The following is a 23970-nucleotide window of genomic DNA, read 5'->3' as shown; positions in this document are numbered from 1 at the left end:
ATCATCCATCTGAACATGTCCCTGCATAGGACGGCTGTCATCACGTTCTTTCATTACCTGCATAAACTTGTGCTTCAAGCGCCAAGTAGCATTATAAGAGATTCCCCGCTGTCTCTAGAGCTCTAGAGCCGATATACCATTCTTGGTCTGAGTTATTAAAAACATGTCCAGAAACCAAGGGGTAAAGGGCAGTTTACTAGCTTCCAGAATGGTGCTACTGGTAAATGATATCTGGTGACAGTAGCGATTGCACTGGTAGAGTTCACGCGTTTTAGGATGCAATACTCCTGACAACGACACAGAGGACATTCAAACCCATTTGACCACCGTCATTTGAAAAACTGGGCATGGCATTGTTGTTCCTAGCCATATTGCTGAATGAACTCCAAAATGCTCAGGCCTTTCTGAAACTGCATTTAGTTCTTGGCCATGATGTACCTTCTACTTCGAGGAAAAACAGTGTCGTAAGTTTACACGAGAAGGAGGCTTAGGTCATATGGTAATCAGGTTTAACTGTGCTGTAACCATAATGCCATGATTGATTGCCTATGCACGGCAGCCAAAAAGTCACATATTGATGTTCCAGTACTAACAGAAGGTATAGCAATGGTTTTCTGAGCGTCGAACTCACGTTGGTTAATAAGAAAATATTATTACGTGTAAGCAGTTTTGATGAGGTGATAGGTGGCATTACTTGTTGCCAGACCATTCGTGTAGAGGATAGTTTGATTAAAATGTCAGCGGGGAATTAGAGTTTGATATTGGCTTTAGCATGCAAGAAATAAGGCTTTCTCATGGTTTTACCAGAGAAATAACCCAGATCTTTACGGGAAATAGGGTGATGGTTTTCCTTGACCGATTATTGACTTCGCCTGATATGGCCTTATATATTTAAAGAATTTCTATCCCGGCTTTTCTTGTTCTGGCGATAAGATCTATTCGAGCAGATCTAAATATTCAGTATGCAGCATGATGGGCGATTTATCTGCTCGCAGATCTGACCAGCTAGGACAATGGAACAGATGACAGGACGTGTAAGGCAGCATGGGTAAATCACTAGTTATTGTGGAGTCGCCAGCCAAGGCGAAAACCATCAACAAATATTTAGGCAAAGACTTCGTTGTCAAGTCCAGTGTTGGTCACATAAGGGATTTGCCAACGGCTGGTGGGCCTAAAAAAACCGTAGATGCAAAGGCTAGGGCGCAGGCAGTTGCTGAGTCAAAAAAACTGTCTCCAGAAGAGCGTGAGCACCGTAAAAAGATCAAGGCCCGTGAGCAGTTGATTGAGCGCATGGGCATCAATCCCAATAATGGCTGGGAAGCGAACTATCAGGTTCTGCCTGGTAAGGAAAAGGTGGTTGATGAGCTGACTCGTCTGGCTGAAGATGCTGACACCATTTATCTCGCGACGGATTTGGACCGGGAAGGAGAAGCTATTGCCTGGCACCTGCAGCATGCTATTGGTGGAGAGCCAAGACGTTATCGACGTGTTGTTTTCAATGAGATTACCAAAAAAGCCATTAAATCTGCGTTTGAATCCCCTAGTCAGTTAAATCAGGATCGTGTTGATGCGCAACAAGCACGCCGCTTCCTTGATCGTGTTGTTGGCTATATGGTTTCCCCGCTGCTATGGGCAAAGATTGCCCGAGGACTGTCAGCAGGACGGGTTCAATCTGTTGCTGTTAAGCTGATCGTTGAACGCGAAAGAGAAGTTCGTAGCTTTGTTCCGGAGGAATATTGGGAAGTTTATGCAGACCTTTCTGCGGCTGGGAAAGATGCTGTCCGCTTTCAGGTAATGAAAGATAATTATGCTAACTTCAGACCGACCAATAAGGCTGAAACAGATAAAGCGCGGGCTTTGCTTGAACATGGTCAATACTACCTAACGAACCGTGAAGATAAGCCAACACAGAGTGAACCTTCTGCTCCATTTATCACATCAACTCTGCAGCAGGCTGCGAGCACTAGGCTTGGATTCAGTGTCAAAAAGACTATGATGCTGGCGCAGCGCCTCTATGAGGCTGGTTATATTACCTATATGAGAACTGATTCCACCAATCTAAGTCAGGATGCTGTGGACAGTGCTAGGATTTTTATCACCAAACAGTATGGTGTGCACTATTGTCCTGATAATCAGAATGTCTATAGCAGTAAAGTTGGTGCTCAGGAGGCTCATGAGGCCATACGTCCATCCAGTGTTACATTACATCCAGATAGCCTTTCCTGTATGGAACGTGATGCTGAGCGGCTTTATGATCTGATCTGGCGTCAGTTTGTAGCTTGCCAGATGACGTCGGCTAAGTATATCAGTACATCACTGATTGTTGATGTTAAAGGTTTTCAGCTCAAGGCTAAGGGGCGAACCATGAAGTTTGATGGTTATACTAGAGTACAGAAGCCAATGGCTCGTAATGATGAGGATATTATCTTACCTGACCTTCAAAAAGGTATTCCTCTGGATCTTCATAAGCTAGACCAAAAACAACTGTTTACCAGCCCCCCTGCTAGGTTTAGTGAAGCCGCTCTGGTAAAGGAGTTGGAAAAGCAGGGGATTGGTCGACCATCGACTTATGCTTCCATTATCTCAACAATTCAGGATCGTGGTTATGTTTCTGTAAAGAATCGTCGCTTTTACGCAGAAAAGATTGGGGATATTGTTACTGACCGTTTGAATGAGTCTTTCCATGGGCTTATGGATTACCACTTTACGGCTCGAATGGAAGAAAAGCTGGATGACATAGCTGAAGGTGAAAAAAACTGGAAGCAGGTTCTTGATGATTTTTACTATGACTTTACCATTCAGCTGGCACAGGCTGAACAGGTTGAAGGTGGGATGCGGGCTAATGAGCCTTCCTTAACAGACATTGAATGTCCTACCTGCAGTCGTTCCATGATGATTCGCACCGCTTCTACTGGTGTGTTTTTTGGCTGTTCTGGTTATGTTTTGCCTCCGAAAGAACGCTGTAAAACGACAATCAACCTAGTTCCGGGCGAAGAAGCGGAAGATGCTGATGATGAAAATGCAGAAGTGAATGCTCTGCGTGCGATGCGGCGCTGTTCGAAATGTTCTACCGCTATGGAAAGTTACCTCATTGATGAACATCGTAAACTCCATGTCTGCGGTAATAACCCTGACTGCTCTGGTTATAATGTAGAGCATGGTAGTTATAAGTTGAAAGGCTATGATGGTCCTATTCTCGAATGTGATAAGTGTGGTAGTGGGATGCAGCTTAAGACAGGCCGTTTTGGCAAGTACTTTGGCTGTACTAACAGTGAGTGTAGAAATACGCGGAAGCTACTTAAAAGTGGTGAAGCGGCTCCACCTAAAATGGAGCCTGTTCCAATGCCAGAGCTGAAGTGTGTTAATGTTGAAGATCACTATATACTGCGAGATGGAGCCTCAGGCCTGTTCTTGGCCGCCAGTCAATTTCCCAAGAACCGGGAAACGAGGGCTCCTCTTGTTACTGAGTTATTGCCACATCAAGACATGATTGACCGTAAATACGGTTATCTTATGAATGCTCCACGTCAGGATCATGATGGTAACCCAGCAATTATTCGATACAGCCGTAAGACAAAACAGCAATATGTCATGTCTGAAGTAGAGGGAAAGGCTACCGGCTGGAGTGCTACCTATGAGAATGATAGGTGGAATGAAAAGCTGACTAAGAAGCTTAAATCTAGCTAGATTTTAACTAAAGTTTCTAACTTATTGCGCTATGTTCAACTTTTTTAGAGCCCATGAAAGTTTAAAATCCATGGCTTCCCCATGGTTACAGCGAAAATAGTGTACGTTAGCGAAACATAACTATGCTTAATCTGGCGCCTATCAACGTGTAAGTTGGGCACTATTCTCGGTCTTACAGAGTTTGGTCATATGGTAGTATTGGCTTAATCCATTGAAAATCAGGGGATGTTCTACTTCCTTAAAGTAAGAAAAGTAGAACATCGCATCCTTATTTTTATATGGCCATTATGCCCTCTTATACTGTGGCTAATATTTTGCTTTTTACATGGCCATCTGTGTGTGTTCAGTAAATGGTGGAGTTGGTTATGACAAACAATTGGCAGGGATATACCAATAAAATGATCTTCCATTCACGCCTGCTTATGGAGGCATGTAATGATGCGGAGGAGCTTGCCAAGGCGGCGTTTCGTGAAGCCTGTCTTAACACTATGGTTCAGGCCTATCGGTCATTACTAGCTGAAATCATGACGAATTACCGTTTACCTGTCAATCAATTGCCTTCTCTGAATGAAGCAATTAGTAGTGTTCATTATAAAGGGGAAGCTTCTTCTGAATTGCAATATATAGAGAGCTTAGAGCAACATGACTCATGGCTATCAGCTCTGTTGAAAAGCCACCAAGAATGTTCGATGCCTATCCAGAGCAAAAGTATAGATCGCAATGAAATTCCTCTTTTCAATGCTAGTGCCATTCGTCTTGATCAACCTGAAATCTTTTTATCTATGCTTGTAGCTCTTAAAGAGTTAGTGATATACGGCAGAAATTTCAGTCTTGAGTGGTAATAACTGTCTTTCACCACCCATATCAGGAATATACCTACTCGTAAAAAACACTTAAAAGTTGGATAATCGTCAATTATCTTGCCTTCAAGCCAACCACATGTCGCTCTTTATTATTGATCGTTAACTCATTCATTCCATACAAACAGAATAATACACATCTACTGGTGTGGTTCTGGCTAGGCTTTTTCTTATGATTGTGGTGAGGTTCTTTTGGTACGACAATGCAGCCGCTAAAACATCATGGTTTCGATATATTTGGTAACGAAAAAGAGACGTTTTTATGGTGATATAACGTCGTCAAACCAATAACTACATAACACCGTTTATTGTGCACACATCCTACGCCAATGCCATGATTATTCATTCTTCTTAACAGCTAGTGATCATTTGGACGCTATCATGCAGCACCTTAAATCTACTATTCAACCAGAGTATGGCACCATAGAGAGTTACATCATGACTAAAGAAGATGCAGTGTTGCGCCTTATCATCTAATGGTATCTGGATAAACAGGCCAATGATGAGCAGCAGCAATCATCGGTAACGAGTAGCTACGGGGAGAAGAGAAATCACGTTAGGAAAATACCTCTCGACAACTGACCAGCTTGTTTGGTTCTGTCGTAGTCAGACGTCGCAATTACAGCCAGCGAGAGCAATCAAGCGTGTTTCCGCTGATGTTCAGTGGGACCTCGATACTGACAAGTACTCTGAGGCATAAGGAAACAAATTGTCAGCATGTGATGTATAGCTCTTATGATCGAACGATTAAAGGGCAACGTGAGAGTTGGCACGGTATGGTTGGAAAACGACAGGCTGTGCAACTGGTAGTGGATACGACTCAAGACGTTGAGGATTTTTACGAGTAGCACAAGGTTGTGATTGAGTAAACAGAAGACCTAAAGGTCCTCAGTTTTGACGGTAAGGGCCTAGGATGCACCAGAATGGGTTGAGGTAAACAACCAAGAATAACGCGCAAAATAGTCAGCAAAAGCTGCAAATTAGGCTTAGTCCGAGAGAGAGAAAAGATCGCAAACGAACGGCACAGGCAGCCACCGTTTATACGGTAACACCCCATTGATGTGGTTCTTTTGATACGACAATGCAGCCGTTACAACATCATGGTTTTCGATATATCCGGTAACGAAAAAGAGATGTTTTTATGGTTATATAACGTCGTCAAACCAATAACTACCGTGAGTTAGACGCTTCAATTTTGGCTACATAACTTAGATTTTAAGGACTTGAGGCATAGTGATGTTTTTTAACAAAAAAAAGTCCACAATAGCTACTTCTTAGCCTTTGGCTGACAATAAAGCACTCAAACCACTCTTTTCCTGTAACATTAATATGTACAAAAAGGCAAAAGCCTATGTAGCGCAAGGGATTATCTCGTAGAGCTCACGTTAACTGCATAACTCCGTATATTGTGAACGCATCCTACGCCAATACCCGCGCCTATTCAGTCTGTCCACCAGCTCATGCTCATTTGGACGCTATCATTCAGCACCTTAAATCTACTATCCAACAAGAGCATGGCACCATAGAGATCTATATCCTGACTGTAGGCACCGAAGTGATGCGCTTTCTTCTCCAATGATATATGGATAAACAGGTCAATGATGAGCAGCAGCATCGTTGGTAACTGGTAGCAACGGTGAGCAGAGAAATCACGTTAGAAAAAATACCTACAGATAACTGCCAGCTTGTTTGGTTCTGTCGTAGTTAAGCGTCGCAGTTACAGCCAGCGGAAGCAATCAAACGTATTCCCGCTGGATGCTCAGTTAAACCCCATGGGTGAGGCTATTTTTATACGACAATAAGATGCTAAAACAATATGATTTTCGATATTCCAAGTACGAAAAAGAGACTGTGTTATGGAGTTTGGTGTGGTTCTCTTACTACGACGCCACATTCATTAGTACTCCATGATTACGAAGGCGAGGGCATGCCTTATGGAAGTTCCAATACGCCCGCCAATCTCCACTTGAATCCAGTGAGCGTAGTTTCAACACGCCTCTGCCACTTGCAAGCTCCCTTAATGACTCCACTGGAAATCTGATAGACAGCATCCAGTTTCTTGTCATAGTAAAGCATAGTATGTTTTTTTGAAGATAGTCTGCACACTTACCAATGACCTCCAGTTTTGACAGACCTAACGTGCTCGCACTTTGCCTGATTCCCTAGGCCTCTTGTCATGCTCTCTCCTGAGTATCTTCAGGGACCGTTCTGCCACCAAGCGTCAATAGTCTCATCCCCATTGTCATGTCAGCAGTGAGAGGCGTGCCACAGATATTCAAGTATGGATAAAGTCTATGCTGATGGTTGCTTCAACTCCATTCTTTTTCATAATCCCGGTAATCAGTTTCTGCTGATCAGCGGTGCCCATCAATAACAATGACCAACTGCCGTTTCTGCTCAGTATCTAGCCTGAGCGCTTCCTAGAAAGCTTCTTTTATCACGGCTTACGCCTTTCTATCTACACTTGGCCATACTCCCTTATTTCTAGCTGTAGGACGGAATTTAACAAAATTGTCGCTCTTCCGATCCATATTCATATCTATGACCTATTCTGCAGTCTCAAGATTGAGTTTTACCGTATAACCGGTGGCTACCTGTGCCATTCGTTTGCGATCTTTCTTCTATCTAGGACTGAAACTGGTTTGCATCTTCTGCTGACTCTTTTGCGTGTTCTTCCGTGTTGCTTCCATAAATCATTCCGGCGCATAACCAAGCCATTACCGTCAAAACTTAGGATCTGCAGGTCTTCGGTTTGCTCAATCACAACCTTGCGCTGTTCATAAACAACCTCAAAGTCTTGAGCCGTATCCGCTGCCAGTTGCATGCCTGTCGTTTCCCACCACACCTAGGCAACTATCACAATGTCGTTTAATAGTTCGATAATAAGAGCGATCGATCACATCGCTGACAATTTTCCCATCATGCCATCAGAGTACTTGTCAGTATTGAGGTTTAACTGAGCATCCAGCGGTAACACTCTGGATTGCCTCAGCTGGCTGTCACTGCGACGACTGCCTACGACAGAACCAAACAAGCTGGTCAGTTGTTGTGAAGTATTTTTTCTGACGTGATTTCTCTGCTTACCGTAGCTACTCGTTACCGACGTTTGCAGGGGCTCATCATTGGCCTGCGTATCCAAATATCCTTGGAGGAGAAGGCGCAACATTTCGTTGCCTTTAGTGCTGATATAACTCTCAATGATGCCATGTTCTTGTTGGAGAGTTGATTCAAGGTACTGCATGACAGCGTCTAAATGATCAGGAGCTGGTGAGAAAAATGCATAATCACTGGTATTGGCGCAGGATGCGTTGACAATAGACGGTGTTATGTAGTGAGTGGTTTGACGACTTTATATCACCATAAAAACGTATCTTTTTCGTTACCTGATATAACGAAAACCATGATGTTTTAGCGGCTTCATTGTTGTATCAAAAGAACCACTCCAGAAACAATTAGTCAATAATGGCATGCAAAAGCCAAGAACCATGGTTACAGACTAAGTATTGTTGTGGTCATGAGAAAACAGTATCAGCCCGCAATTCATCCACCTATGGTATCAAACACGCTCGAAAATAGTTGTTATACCCTGCCCAAAACCTACACACATGGTTGCCAGCCCAAGCGTTCCACCATTTTGTCTCATAACATTCAACAGTGTTCCTGATATACGTGCCCCAGAACAGCCAAATGGATGCCCAAGTGCAATAGCGCCACCATTCAGGTTGACTTTCTGGTCCATTTTATCAAGCAACTTAAGATCTTTCAGTACTGGCAGTGCCTGCGCCGCAAAAGCCTCGTTCAACTCCACTTGATCAATATCGTCAATGGTCAAACCAACACGCTTCAATGCCTTTTGACTGCTTGGAACCGGACCATACCCCATAATTGAAGGATCAACTCCAGCCACAGCCATAGCCTTGACCACAGCCATGGGTTGCAGGCCGAGATCTTTTGCCCGCTGTGCAGACATTACAATCATACAGGACGCACCATCAGTAATCTGGGAAGACGTTCCAACAGTTACCGTACCTTTGTGACTAAATGCTGATTTAAGCTGGGCCAGACCTTCTGCGGTAGTCTCTGGGCGAATGGTTTCATCCCAGCTGAACAGCTGCAGATTGCCATCAGCATCATGCCCTTGCATTGGAATAATCTCATCCTTGAAATTACCAGCCTCAGTCGCTGCCCAAGCTCTCTGATGTGAACGAGCACCAAACTCGTCCTGTGCCTGACGACTGATACTATGCATCGTTCCGAGCATTTCCGCCGTCAATCCCATAATGCCTGCAGCTTTGGCATCATATTTAGAGAGTTTTGGGTTTTGGTCAACACCATGCATCATGCCCACGTGCCCCATATGTTCAACACCACCCACAACAAAAACGTCACCGTTATTGGTTTGAATGGCTTGCACGGCAGTGTGCAAAGCGCTCATGGATGAACCACACAGACGACTTACGGTCTGGGCGCTTGATGTATTCGGGATGGGCGTCATCAATGATGCCATCCGGGCAATATTACACCCCTGCTCCAGAGTTTGGTTAACACAACCCCAGATAACATCTTCCACTTCAGCAGGGTTCAACTCAGGATTTCGGTTAAGTACGCCAGTAATCAACTCTGCAGACAGGGTATCTGCCCGAACATTACGGTACATCCCACCCTTGGAACGACCCATAGGGGTACGCCCATAATCAACAACTACAGCATCTCTTGGATTCAGGCTCATGGTATTCTCTTTCTTATATTCCTAGGAAATGGTTCAAAGTCGTAGAAGAAGGCCTATTGGCCGTAAAATGTCTTGCCTTCACGAGCCATTTCCAAAAGCTTGTCAGTTGGTGCATTCAGTGGACTGATGTGAGCATATTGATCTGCCAGTTCGACAAACTCAGAAACACCCATACTGTCGATATATTTCAACGCACCACCACGGAAGAGAGGGAAGCCAATACCCATAATCAGTGCCATATCCGCCTCCGCCACCGATGCAACAATACCATCCTCCAATGTCCGTACTGTCTCCATGCAAAGAGGTGTCATCATTCGGGCAATGATTTCCTCATCATCAAAGGCCTTACTCTCGGCACAGACTTCATCCAGCAAAGCATAAACCGACTCATCAACGACCTTCTTCGGCTTACCTCTTTTGTCCTGCTTATACTGATAGAAGCCGGCACCATTTTTCTGGCCAAAGCGCTTATTCTCAAACAGCACCTCCAGTGCAGTCTTAAAGTCACGTTTCATGCGATCAGGGTACCCTTTAGACATAACGCCATCGGCATGAATACCTGTATCGATACCCACCACATCCAGCAGATAGGCAGGCCCCATTGGCCAGCCAAATCGCTCCATGACCTTATCAACCTGCTGAAAATCAGCTCCATCACGGAGTAAGGAAGAAAACCCACCAAAGTATGGGAAGAGAACCCGGTTCACCATAAACCCTGGGCAATCATTTACAACCACCGGGGTTTTGCCCATTTTCCGGGCATACTCTACAACAGTCGCAATGGTCCCTTCACTGGTTTTTTCACCGCGAATCACCTCAACCAGAGGCATGGCGTGAACAGGGTTAAAGAAATGCATACCACAGAACTGTCTTGGCCGCTTCAGATCATTGGCCAGCTCAGTGATTGAGATAGTCGAGGTATTGGATGTCAGAACTGTATTTTCTAAAACATGGCTTTCAACTTCCGCCAATACCGCTTTTTTAACCTTGACGTTCTCAACAACAGCCTCAACCACCACATTGACAGAGTCGAAATCGCCAAAAGACAATGTCGGTACAATACTATTCAGTATCACCCCCAATTTACTTGCATCAATGCGACCTTTAGCCACCAGCTTGGAAAGCAGTTTAGTGGCTTCAGAAAGCCCCAGATCAAGGCCATCCTGATTGATATCCTTCATTAAAACAGGGATGCCTTTCAGAGCTGATTGATAGGCAATACCTCCACCCATAATACCAGCACCAAGGACAGCAGCCTTATTGGTTGCACCAGCAAGTTTTGACGAAGCCTTTGCTTTTTTCTTCAACTGCTGGTCATTAAGGAACAGACCAACCAGCGCATCACATACAGATGATTTAGCGAGTTTGATAAAACCTTTTGCCTCAGCTTCAAGCGCTTTGTCACGCTCCATAAAGGCGTGCTTCTGAATAGTATTGACGGAAGCAATCGGTGCCAGCATATGCGGTCCAGCCTGCTGCTTAACCGCAGCAGCGGTGGTTTCAAACACCATCATTGCTTCAACAGGTGGCAGTTTCAGCTTATCTTTTTTCTCCTGTTTCCGAGCTTTGTAATCCAGCTCACCGGCGATACAGCTGAGAACCAAGACAACGGCAGAATCTTTCAACTTCTCCGGAACAACCACCCCATCAACTGCCCCTACCTTCAAAGCCGCATCAGGACTATACTCCTTGCCACTGGCAATCCATTCTACCGCATTATCTGCACCAATCACACGCGGTAGCCTGACAGTTCCACCCCACCCAGGATAGATACCCAACTTGACTTCAGGCAGTCCAACTTTTGCTTTTGTAGAAAGTAAGCGGTAGTCCGCACAAAGGCAAATCTCAAAGCCACCACCAAAAGCTATACCGTTAACAGCAGCCACGGTTGGCATATCAAGATCTTCGAAACTGGAGAATACATTATTAACAGACATCAATTCGGCAAATAACGTTTCATCATCTTGTTTGAACATCTGCGTAAACTCATTGATATCAGCACCAACGCTAAAAGTGTCCTTGCCGCTGGTGAGTATCAGGCCTTTTATATCATTATTAGAACGAATGGCATCCAGTGCCGCGGCGAGATCCTCAATGGCAGAACGGCTGAATTTATTGACACTTTCACCGTAGAGATTGAACTGCAGTTCGGCGATACCAACTTTCACAGGCAGAACCCTGAACGCCTTCCCTTGGTGGATCATGAACTTCTCCTTTCGGATTTAAGATAGCTAGACAATCCATATACCAGTTATAAGAGCAGTCTTTTACCCCCCCCATTAAACCTTTATAATATGACATTAACTATGGCAGCTATCTGATTATGATTGCTTTACTTCCTGACTTTACACGGGAGCCTGATGGACTTGAGACTGTCCTCCTGACTCTGGGCAAAAACCAAATTCCTTCATGCAAATTCATATGATTATTTGAATTTAGTGCTAAACGTGAGTTTGACGCTTTAATTTCGGCTACAGCCCTTTGATTTTAGTGGCTTTAGGCATAGTGATGTTTTCTGAACAGTGCCCAATGGCTACCTCGTAGCCTTTGCCAGCCAATAAAGCACTCGAATCACTCTTTTCTGTAACATAAATATGTACAAAAAGGCTGAATCCTATGTAACGCAAGGGATTGTCTCGTCGAACTCACGCTGCTTACCTTCTGTGAAATGGTGTTTAAAGTCAAGCCTGAAAGACTATGTAGATACCACCTTTTCCCATATTTACACGCAATGTTCGACTTTTCTTACTTCCAGGGGAAGTCGAATATTCCATGATTTTCAATATATTAAGCCAATACGGCCATATGACCAAACCATGGAAACCCGAGAATAACGACAAACGTACACATTGATAGCTTGAAAATTAAGCATAATATATATTGCTCTATCATACTATTTACGTTGCAATCCTTGGGGAGCCAAGGATTTTAAACTTTCATGGTCTCTAAAAAAGTCAAACATCACGTATTCTCACGCCAACTATACACACAGAAACGTTGATATTCATAATCTGGATCATTGTTCCTGATAATTACCTGACAGAGAGCGAATAAACCCATGAATAAAACCGCAATTGGCCTTACAATAGAAAGGCCATGGCTTGAGAAGGTTTCACACAAACGCCGCAACATTGAATAAGCCATTCGACTAATTGTATTGAGGAAATTGTGACAGCTGGCTGACCATCTATTATAAAACTGGCGTATAACTTGTTGCATTAATACGCGAGGCTCTACTTTTTTAGAGGCTATCTTAATTTTAAATCACTGACTTCCCAATGGTTACAGCGTAAGTAAATAGTGTACGGAGCACAACATAATCATATTTAATCTGACACCCAGTGACGTGTAGGTTTGGCGTTATTCTTGGTTCCCAAGAGTTAGGTCATATAATTGTATTGGCTGAAGCCCGTGAAAGTCAGAGAATGGTCGACTTTTCGGGAAAGTGAGAAAAGTCGAACATCGTGTCATTTATTGAAGAAGGAAGACAGCCTATGAGCCTATACAAGCACATTCTGGTTGCGGTTGATTTGTCCGACGAAGCCGATGAAGTACTAGAAAAAGCCAAATCCATTGCTGAAAAAAACCATGCAAGACTCACCATGGTTCATGTTGTAGAACCGTTGAGTGTTGCTTATGGCTGTGATATCCCCCTTGATCTCACAACACTACGGGATGAGATCACTGAACAGGCGAGAGAACGCATAGCCAGCTTGTCTGATTCAATCCAGCTGAAGAAAGGTGAGCAACATGTCGTCTATGGACGACCTGAACGAGAAGTACATCGTATTGCTGAAGGGTCTGATGTTGACCTGATTGTAGTTGGTAGCCATGGTCGTCATGGGCTTGCTCTTATTTTTGGCTCTACTTCAACCAGTATTCTTCACGGAGCCAACTGTGATGTTCTGGCAGTAAGGGTCGGCAAAATCTAGAGCTACATGAGTTCGACGCTCAGAAAGCCATTGGGGCACCTGCTGTTAGGACAGGAATATAAATATGCAGCTTCTTAGACTATCGTGCATATGCAATCAATCTTGGCATTCGGTTTACAGCAAAGTTAAATGGTGAACACTGTCAAGTATGTTAGATCTGCAAAATATTATTCAACTGATCATTTACGCTTTCTATTACTGACCGTTTCCATAACATCACTTTATCAAAGGCCTTTAGTTCTTTTGGCCGCATATCTGTCCTACTTTCGTTACCAAGTTCAGGTCTTTATCCTGCAACCAAGCTACCAACTCCTCAGAGGCACAGTCATTATCTTCATAAATTCAAAAGGTACTCTGAGGTAAGTTCTAGTACTGGTGTAATGGCGTACTGGTGTAATGGCGTACTGGCGTACTGGCGTACTGGTGTACTGGTGTACTGGTGTACTGGTGTACTGGTGTACTGGTGTACTGGTGTACTGGTGTACTGGTGTACTGGTGTACTGGTGTACTGGTGTACTGGTGTACTGGTGTACTGGTGTACTGGTGTACTGGTGTACTGGTGTACTGGTGTACTGGTGTACTGGTGTACTGGTGTACTGATGTACTGATGTACTGATGTACTGATGTACTGATGTACTGATGTACTGATGTACTGATGTACTGATGTACTGATGTACTGATGTACTGATGTACTGATGTACTGATGTACTGATGTACTGATGTACTGATGTACTGATGTACTGATGTACTGATGTACTGATGTACTGATGTACTGATGTACTGATGTACTGATGTACTGATGTACTGATGTACTGATGTACTGATGTACTGCCATCGGCATTGGACGTTGCCTGACAAAATTATAGAATTTCTCCAAGACGGTTAATGATAAGGTGTAACTTAAAACCAAACTTACAATCTGTAGACGTTTTCCCCAGTTTAGCCTCTTCACTGAAGACTTTGTGCCTGTTGATCCTATGGTTGCCACAGACAACGATGGGCGTCAAATCATGAATGACATGCCAGTTGGTTGCCACATGCATTGAGACTTTAGATAAACCGGCAGTGGTATCAAAGCCTGTTTCATGAGTTCTACAAAGCGATTGTAGAATACTAGGTTCGGTCAATAGTCTGATTTATGTTGTGTGATCAATTACTGTTAATAGTGATTTAAATTGCGAACAGTACTATGATGGAATTAGATGATGATGGGCATTATTTCACTGAGCGATAGCTTGGATATCACTGGAGACTTTTTGGAATGATGGATGAGTTGTCCATGGCATTGCGATCACGAAGTTATGCAGAAATCATCAACATCACAGAACACACTGACAATAGACACGGGAGCCTCAGTTCGTTATCTCTGTTTTAGTGTACGAAAGGTAGCTAAGTGCCTTTGGCTCCACTGCCTTACATCATATAACTCACGTTAGAGCTAATCCTTTTCACCCCATTATATAAGCACTTTGAAATCAGAAAGGTGCGCCTCTTTTGATACGACAATACATCCGCTAAAACATCGTGGTTTGCGATATACCTGGTAACGAAAAAGAGAAGGTTTTATGGGTATAGAACATTGTCAAACCAATAACTACATAACACCGTCTATTGTGAACGCATCCTGCGCCAATACCCTCTATTATTCATTATTCTCACCAGCTTGTGATCATTTGGATGCTATCATTCAGCACCTTTAATCCACTCGCCAACAAGATCATGGCACCATAGGGAGCTATATGCGGACTGAAGGCAACGAAGTGTTGCGCCTGCTCCTACAAGGGTATCTGAATAAACAGGCCAATGATGAGCCGCAGAAATCGTCGGTAACTGGTAGCAACGGTGAGCAGATACATAACGTTAGAAAAAATACCTCCCGACAACTGACAGCTTGTTTGGTTTTGTCGTAATCAGGCGGCGCAGTTACAACCAGCGGAAGCAATCAAGCGTATTTCCGCTGGATGCTAAGTTAACGTTAGTTCGACGATTTAATTTTGGCTAGATCACTTTGATCTTAATGGCTTTAGGGATAGTGATGTTTTTTGAACAGTGCCCAATGAGTCCTTCTGAGCCTTTGCCAGCCAATAAAGTACTCGAATAACTCTTTTCCTGTAACATGGATATGTACACAAAGGCTTAAGCTTATGTAGCGCAAGGGGTTATCTCGTCGAACTCACGTTAAGTAAACCTCAATACTGACAAGTACTCTGATGGCATGAGGAAAAAAATTGTCAGCGATGTGATAGATCTCTCTTATGATCGAACGATTAAACGACATCATGAGAGTCGCTTAGGTATGGTTGGAAAACTACAGGCTATGCAATTGGTAGCGGATACGGTTCAAGACTTTGAGGCTTTTTACGCACAGCGCAAGATTGGGCTTGAGCAAACAGAAGACTTGCAGATCCTCAGTTTTGACGGCAATATCTTGGTAATGCGCAAAGAATGGTTGATGGAAGCAACTAAGGAGGACGCGCAAAAAAAGTCAACAGAAACTGGAACCCAAGCTCATTCCTAGAGAGAAGAAAGATCGCAAACGAATGGCACAGGTAGTCACGTTTATACGGCCAAACCAATCCTTGAACGTCAGAATCGGTCATGGATATGGATCGGAAGAGCGACAACGTTGTGAAATTACGTCCTCCAGTTAAGAATAAGAGAGTGTGACCCAGTGTAGAAAAAGAGGTGGAAGCCGTGATAGAAGAAGCTTTCGAGGAAGTGCTCAGGCTAGATCCGGAGCAGAAACGGCAGTTGGTCATTGTTATTGATGTGCACCATCATCAGCGGAAACTGATTATCGTGATTATGAAAAGGAAGGTAGTTAAGGCAACCATCATCATGGACTTTATCCATGTACTTGCATGTTTGTGAAAAGCCTGTCACTGCTTACACGACAACGGTGATGTGGCTATTGAAAGCTGGGTGGCAGAACGGTACCTGAAGATACGAAGGGGAGAGTCTGACAAGCTGGCCCGTGGAATACGGCAAAGTGCGAGCAAGAGAGGTCTGCCAAAACTGGATATCATTGATAAGTGGCAGACTATCTTCAACACAACCGGTCCATGCTCTGCTATGACCATCCGCTGGATGCTGCCTATCCGATTGCCAGTTGAGTCATTGAGGGAACTTGCCGCCATTTGATCAATGACCGTATGGATCTATCAGTGGCAAAGTAGAGTTTGCAAGAGGCAAAGGCTATGTTGAAGCCACGCTCACTGGATTAAGTGAATATTGGCAGGCGTATTGGAACTTCCATAAGGAATGCTCTTGCCTTCGTAATCATGGAAAACTAATGAGTGTGGCGTCGTAGCAAGGGAACCACACCAAAATTAGAAAAAGGTCACGAAGATCAAGAATAATCTCAGTGCCTTTTGGTAGGGAGCGTTCTCAATTAGACATGTGACCAGCCGCCCATGGTTTGTGCCAGTCAAGGCGCGAATTGCACGATGTGGTTATTGCCACACAAGCAGCCAGCAACGCAGTATCACATCAACCATGGACGGCCATTATGGTTGATTACACAAGCACTAATGCAGCGTTGAATGATTTGCACATAGAACAAACATGCTCTGCGTCGTTCGCCTTGCCTGAGTTCTTATGTATCAGCTGGTCTCATGGCTAATGGAGAACACCACATAAAAAGAGTTACATATTATCCAGTTCTTCCCAACGCTCCATTTTTTCTTCGAGCAACTCATTGAGCTCAGCAAGCCTATTCAGTACTGTCTGAACCTCGCCTTGATCTCCAAGATAAAAATCCGACTCAGCAGTTTTTACTTCCAGATCCGTCAGCTCTTCCTCAAGTGACTCAATTTCGCCAAGTAAAGCATCCAGTTCACGCTGAAGTTTATAACTGAGCTTCTTTTTAACAGGTTGATGTTCAGTTCCTGATGGTGCAGCTACAGACTTTGTTTTTTCTTCTTTGTTGTTAACGGCAGCTTCAGCAACCAGTTGTGAAATTGCACCACCCTGCCGCAGCCAATCATCAAATCCACCTACGTAATCACTCACATGACCACTAGGGTGAAACACTAAAGAACTGGAAACCACATTATCTAGGAAGGTTCTATCGTGACTAACTAACAACATTGTGCCGGTAAACTCAACCAGCAATGATTCCAGCAATTCCAGAGTTTCAACATCAAGATCGTTAGTCGGTTCATCCATTACCAGCAGGTTGGCAGGCTTGCTAAACAAACGTGCCAGTAGCAACCGGTTACGCTCACCTCCTGACAACGCCTTAACTGGCACACGACAGCGTCTTGGAGGAAACAGGAAATCACCCAGATAACCAATGACATGACGGCTTGACCAGTTAATTGTGATACTCTCGCGTCCTTCAGCCACATTATCAATCACACTTTTCTCAAGATCAAGCTGGTTACGAAGCTGGTCAAAATAGGCCACCTCAAGCTTTGTCCCCATTTTAACGCTGCCAGACTCAGGAGTAAGGTTACCCAGAAGGATACTTAGCAGTGTTGATTTCCCTGCACCATTCGCTCCGATCAGACCAACCTTGTCACCACGCATAAGACGAAGACTAAAGTCTTTGATAACCGTATGATTATCAAATGACTGGGAGACATTCTTCGCTTCGAGCACTAACTTGCCAGAAGATTCTCCTTGCTCCAGCCAAAAGCTGGCGTTACCTTGAACTTCACGCCGCTGGTAGCGTTCTGCTCTTAACTGCTTCAGATCACGAACCCGTCCTTCATTGCGAGTACGACGGGCTTTAATACCTTGGCGAATCCAGACCTCTTCTTGGACCAGCTTTTTATCAAATAGGGCATTCTGCTCGGCCTCAACCTCAAGGGCATGAGCTTTACGTTCCAAGAAAGTGGCATAATCACACTCCCAGCTGGTCAACTGCCCACGGTCCAACTCGATAATACGTGTTGCTACTGACTGCAGGAATGAGCGGTCGTGAGTGATGAATAGCAATGCCCCTGCAAAGTCTTGTAGCTGTTTTTCAAGCCAGTCAATGGCAATAATGTCCAAATGGTTAGTGGGCTCATCAAGCAACAATAGATCTTGGTCGCCCACCATAGCTCTGGCCAACTCAACCAGACGTCGCCAACCACCAGATAACTCTTTCATCTGTTTTTCTGCAGGCAAACCAAGCCTCTGGATTACGGTATCCACCTTCAGGCTCATACTCCAGCCGTCCACCGACTCAAGCTGCTGTTGAACCTTCTCCAGAGCTTTCATATCAGCATTGGTACTGATATTTATGGACAGGCTGTGGTAACGACTGATCAAATCGCCAACGGCTTCCATACCTGAAGCCACTACATCGTAAACCTTCTCATCATCATGGCTAAGGAGATACTGATTAAGAACACCAACCTTAAGCCCAGGCTTGCGCCAGATAGCACCGTCATCCGGCATAATACTGCCTGATACCAGTTTCATCATGGTAGACTTACCAGCACCATTTCGGCCCAGTAAGCATACCCGTTCACCTTTACGAATCTGAAACTCGGCATGATCAAGCAAAGGCTGATCATCATAAGCCAGACTGACTTTGTTGAATCTAAGTAACGGCATTATTCATCCAAACAACCATGAGCTGAAAGTACCGCCATCCTCAACCACCAAAATACTGGTAGAGCCAAAATAATACTCCGAAAGGAAATGTGCAGACCACCTCTGTCAATTATGACTCTGGCCAGAGGTATATCAACTGAAAAGCATTCAATAAAACTGATTAGAGAAGCGGCATAAACAGTGAATGAATAGATCATTCACTGTTTTTCAAGCTCTCGTTTAAGAAAATCGCAACCACCAGAGCCAGTAACTGGCAGACCAACAATGGCAAGAAGGCAACCTGATAGTCTTGAATGGTTAAAGCGCTCAAACCATCATGCCCAAGATTCTCTAGGAGAAAACCAATCAACGGCTGCATTACAGGGCCAGCCAGCAACATAGAACCATTGGTAACAGCCAGTAAAACACCCACTCTTGCTTGATTACTGATTCTTTTTACGATAGGAAATGCCAACATATACCCCCCGCAGCTAAAACCGGCCATAAAGCAAAAGAAAGCCAGAATGGTCATAGTGCTAGGGGAAAAAATCAGCACGCTAAATAAAATTGGGGAAATGGCAGCACATATCACCATAATTTTTCGCGTCGAATCAACACGACAAGCCAGCCAGCCAAACAAAGGAGCACCAATAGCAGCACCAACAAATACCAGCGCAACCATATCAGCAACTGCTTCCTGCTCTCCAGGAAAACGCTCATAGAAGAAGGGAATTCCCCATAGCCCACCAAAACTGGTGATCATAGCAAATAGACCAAAACCATAGAGGCAACACAGAATGAATGAGAGTCGATTTGAAGGCGCGTTAAATTTGTTTCCGCCATCAGAAACATAATCACAGGTGACTTCATGCAGTTTGACGTCATTTTCTGATACAATGGGCGCACTTTTAACAAATAGTGCGATCATGACAGCCAATACAATACCAAAACAAGAAACAATTTGCATTGTTCCCTGCCACCCGTAAGCATCCATGAGATTGGGCAATACCATAGGACCAAGCCCCCCTCCAGCTAGAGCAAAAGCCTCTATCAAACCAGCCAGTGTAGAAAAATATCGTTCGGGAAACCAACGACTGGCCAGTGTCATACAAACCACAATCACCGGTGATGTAATTACTCCCATAAATGCCCGTGATGAGCTGGCAGACAGCATACTTTCAGAAATACTGAACCAGTAGCAAGCAACAGCCATCAGCAAACTGCATACCACCAGCAATACCCGTGCATTACAGCGATCTGCCAGATACCCCCCAGGGACTTGAAACAACAGATAGAGACAAAGAAAACTGCTGGTTAACCAGCCAACATCAGCCACATCCATATCAAATACAGCCATCAGCTGGGGAACCATAACGGACGTGGCCCCTTGCAACATGAATTGATATGAGCAGAACAAGGCTGCTACTGTACAGACCAGAATGCCTCTGAGGCTTATAAAACTTGTCGCCACCGTACTTTCCCCCTACCTATCCGTACACTCTTTCCCTGCCTAAAGCACCAATAACATGGAACATGAGCATCATTAGATTAGATGGCAAAAATCAAGTCATTAATAAATCAGCGGACCACCAATAGATTCAAAGCTATCACCCAATACAATGTTGCAAGATGAGATAAATCAACTTATATACTGCGGGAAATAACCAAATTTATCGTTTAAAAAACTAAAGCCAAGCCTAATGGTGGCGTAATTTTAATAGCTTGGCAGTTTGAGACTTACGATTCAGGTAATATGCGCTCAAGGACTCTGGCCATCCTTGGAGCAACAACACACATCTCCAAAATCAAAGCCATTCCCGTTTGAAACGATGGGCCAGATCTAGGGACTCCATCGCACAGCAGACCAGATAGATAACCAACCATGGGCATATGGCTGGCCAGCATGATAACACCAGTTCTAGGCAACACCCGCAATATAGCCTGCAGACTACCATCAGGCTCCAGCTCAGAAAGTGTTTCGATGCTACAACCTAAAACCTCTGCAGCAATCCTAGCAGTTTGCTGGGCCCTAGAATAAGGGCTGGCAAAAATTCGGTCAACCTTCTGAGCCGTCAGGGAGGCAACAGTCCTAGACACCTCTCGAACCCCATGTTCAGTAAGTGGCCTTTCCATATCAGATGGTGCCGACCATGAAGCCTGACCATGACGCATGATTATAAGTTTCATGCTTAATCGTTATCCAACTCGTTTACAACTTTACCTGCTGAGTTCGATGACTGCGGCCAGTCCGAGAAAGGATAGGGCTTGACATCAGAGTTATAGGTGAGGAACCTAGCAATCTGATAAATAAACTGGTTAACTCCAGCACTGAATTTTAAAAGACGCTCATTTGGCTCACTCATAATAAAACCGTGAACAGTCTGTATAAGCGCAATCGACATAACGAGGAATGCCGCAAGGTAGGCGACAACACCAAAGATAACCATAAACACAAGTCTTAACCAGCGAGACTCCGATTTTAGATTATTAACGACCTTCTCATCCATTGAACTTCTCCACTCTTCTCCACCTAAGATTGTCAAAACAAAGTCCAGAGCCTAGCTCAATAGCCATGATCTTTATATAAATCATCTGAACATAAATTCCACATCCGTTTTCTGTTCCCTGAGCATCATCTCCTTTACAATGACTCCAATGGCATTACCTTCAAAAATGGTGCTGTATAAACCATCTACTAGAGGCATGTATACCACAAGTTCATCGGCCTTTTGCTTCACCTGTTTAAGTGTATTAACCCCTTCAGCAACCTGGCCTAATCTGAATTCAGCTTCTTCCAGCGAATCACCTTGACCAAGCGCATAACCAACTCGGAAGTTACGACTTAAATCAGAAGTACATGTTGCTACCAGATCACCAACACCAGCCAACCCCAAAAAAGTCATTGGGTTAGCTCCAAGCGTTACCGCAAAGCGACTCATTTCTGCAAGACTACGGGTGATCAACATACTTTTTGTATTTTCACCCATTCCCAGTGCAGCACCAATGCCAGAGACAATCGCGTAAATATTCTTTAAGGCACCTGCCAGCTCAACACCATACACATCGCTGTTCGAATAGACCCTGAAATAGTCACAGTGCAATACAGACTGAATGATCTGGCATAATTCATCATCTTCACTGGCAATGACCGTAGCCGTCAGTGCTTTGGCTACGATTTCACGGGCCAGATTTGGTCCACTGAGCACACCAATACGTGCATCATTGATCTCCTCTCCTAGAATCTGGCTCATCAGATAAAAGGTAACAGGCTCAATACCTTTAGTAGTACTAATCACTATCTTGCCTGAAAGCAATTCTCCGGTTTGCTTCACCACTTCTCTGAAGGACTTGCTTGGTATCGCAATAAAAACGATATCAGAGTCCGAGACCACAGCAGAAAGATCAGTGTCAGCGGTAACGCATGGATGAATCTGAAACTCCGGCAGGTATCTGGCATTAACATGATTATTGTTAATGCTGCCAACCTGCTCTGCATCTCTCATCCAGAGTTTTACTAGGTGCCCATTGGTTGCAGAAATATCAGCTAGGGCCGTACCGAAACTGCCACCGCCAAGAACGGCGATCGTATATCCTCTGGCACCACTATTATCAGCCGTGCTATCAGGCCTATCTGTCATACTGTCAATCCTAGTTTACAAGCTAAAAAATAACTGGCTCTAAATTGCCGTGAGCTGCTTTATAATAGTCAAAAGCTTATTTAATCACACTAGCCAACCCGGTTGCACAGTTCTGACACACCAGAAACAAAAAAATGGATTATCGTCTGCAATTGCACTCATGTAGCATATCCGTTCATAACTAGCAAACCATTCACGACTGTATTACCTTTATCTTTTGCTGGTTATGCCAGTTTTGTAACAGGTTCAATGGTAATAAAACACTATGAAAATTATCATTGCTTGCCTTTTCGGTGGTGCAGTGTTGTTTTTTTGTTACAAACAGGCCAAGAGCATTATGACAGATAAAATGCAATGGTATAGTTCAACTCCGGAACGATAGTATGCATTTTGCAAGACTGTTGGGATTAAGTGTGGCCATCAGGCCCTAATGTGAACGCCGTATCGGCAGGAATGTCCAGATCAGAGTATCGGCCTCACTGGTGTAATCACTGGCCTGATACCATGCAGGTGCTGGACCTTCAGGAACCAATAAACTAATGAAGCAACCATTTAAACAAGACTCCTTCAGCAAAGAAGATTTGTTTCGCTGCTCACATGGAGAACTCTTTGGTGTTGGCAATGCGCAGTTACCAGCACCTAATATGTTGATGCTGGATCGTATTGTACGTATTTCTGAAGAAAGTGGCACCTATGGAAAAGGCGAAATCATTGCAGAACTGGATATCAACCCAGACCTGTGGTTCTTCTCCTGCCACTTTCCAAGCGACCCTGTGATGCCAGGATGTCTCGGGCTTGACGCCATGTGGCAACTGGTTGGCTTCTATCTGGGGTGGATGGGCAACCACGGACGTGGACGCGCCCTTGGCAGTGGTCATGTAAAATTTACAGGCCAGATTCTGCCTACTAACAAAAAAGTAACATACCGGATTGATATAAAACGTATCATCACACGTAAACTGGTTCTGGGTATTGCTGATGGAACAGTCAGTGTTGATGATCGGGAAATTTACACCGCGGAAGGACTGCGAGTCGGTCTTTTCCAGAATACCGATTCTTTCTGACTCTCTTGTTCTTGTTCTTAAGTAGAGGAAGAGAGCGAGATTGAAATTCTGACTCTGATTTTTCTGACTAAACGGGCTATTCAGGTTGACATCAATGAAACGTGTTGTAGTTACAGGGATTGGCATCACATCCTGCCTGGGCATCACCCAAGACGAGGTAGCTGAGAGCCTTAAACATGGGCGCTCCGGCATCAGCTTTAATGCAAGCTACAAGGAGCATGACTTCCGCAGTCAGGTATCCGGCACAGTAGACATCGATTTCGAGCAGTTTATTGACCGCAAGACCCTGAGATTCATGGGTAACGCCGCTGCCTATGCCTATATTGCCATGACACAGGCAATCGAAGATGCAGGTCTGACGGAAGACCAGGTCTCCAATCCTCGTACTGGACTGATAGCTGCATCCGGTGGTGCTTCATCAGAAAATATTGTTGATTCTGCGGATATCATGAGGGAAAAAGGTGTTAAACGAGTAGGCCCCTATCGCGTCACTCGCACAATGGGCAGTACGGTCTCTGCCTGCCTTGCTACACC

At 44.3% G+C, this 23970-nt stretch overlaps 2 protein-coding genes across 2 annotated transcripts; both read right to left on the bottom strand.

The window, feature by feature from the left end:
* Positions 1 to 9329: 9329 nt before the first annotated feature.
* On the bottom strand, positions 9330 to 13109 carry LOC311328595 (fatty acid oxidation complex subunit alpha-like; the record flags this gene model as incomplete). The annotated part of the gene is made up of 3 exons (XM_084462541.1): positions 9330 to 10996; positions 12878 to 12944; positions 13089 to 13109. 3 exons carry the CDS (start codon positions 13107 to 13109, stop codon positions 9330 to 9332), a joined length of 1755 nt encoding a protein of 584 aa, XP_084318667.1.
* A 3711-nt stretch (positions 13110 to 16820) lies between these two features.
* On the bottom strand, positions 16821 to 18596 carry LOC311328594 (ATP-binding protein Uup-like; the record flags this gene model as incomplete). The annotated part of the gene is made up of 3 exons (XM_084462540.1): positions 16821 to 16826; positions 17379 to 17452; positions 17537 to 18596. 3 exons carry the CDS (start codon positions 18594 to 18596, stop codon positions 16821 to 16823), a joined length of 1140 nt encoding a protein of 379 aa, XP_084318666.1.
* Between the last annotated feature and the right edge of the window lie 5374 nt (positions 18597 to 23970).

This window comes from Borostomias antarcticus (genome assembly GCF_949987555.1).
Source record: "Borostomias antarcticus genome assembly, contig: scaffold_159, whole genome shotgun sequence".
Taxonomy (NCBI): Eukaryota; Metazoa; Chordata; class Actinopteri; order Stomiiformes; family Stomiidae; genus Borostomias; species Borostomias antarcticus.
This window is presented reverse-complemented; position numbering and strand designations above follow the sequence as displayed.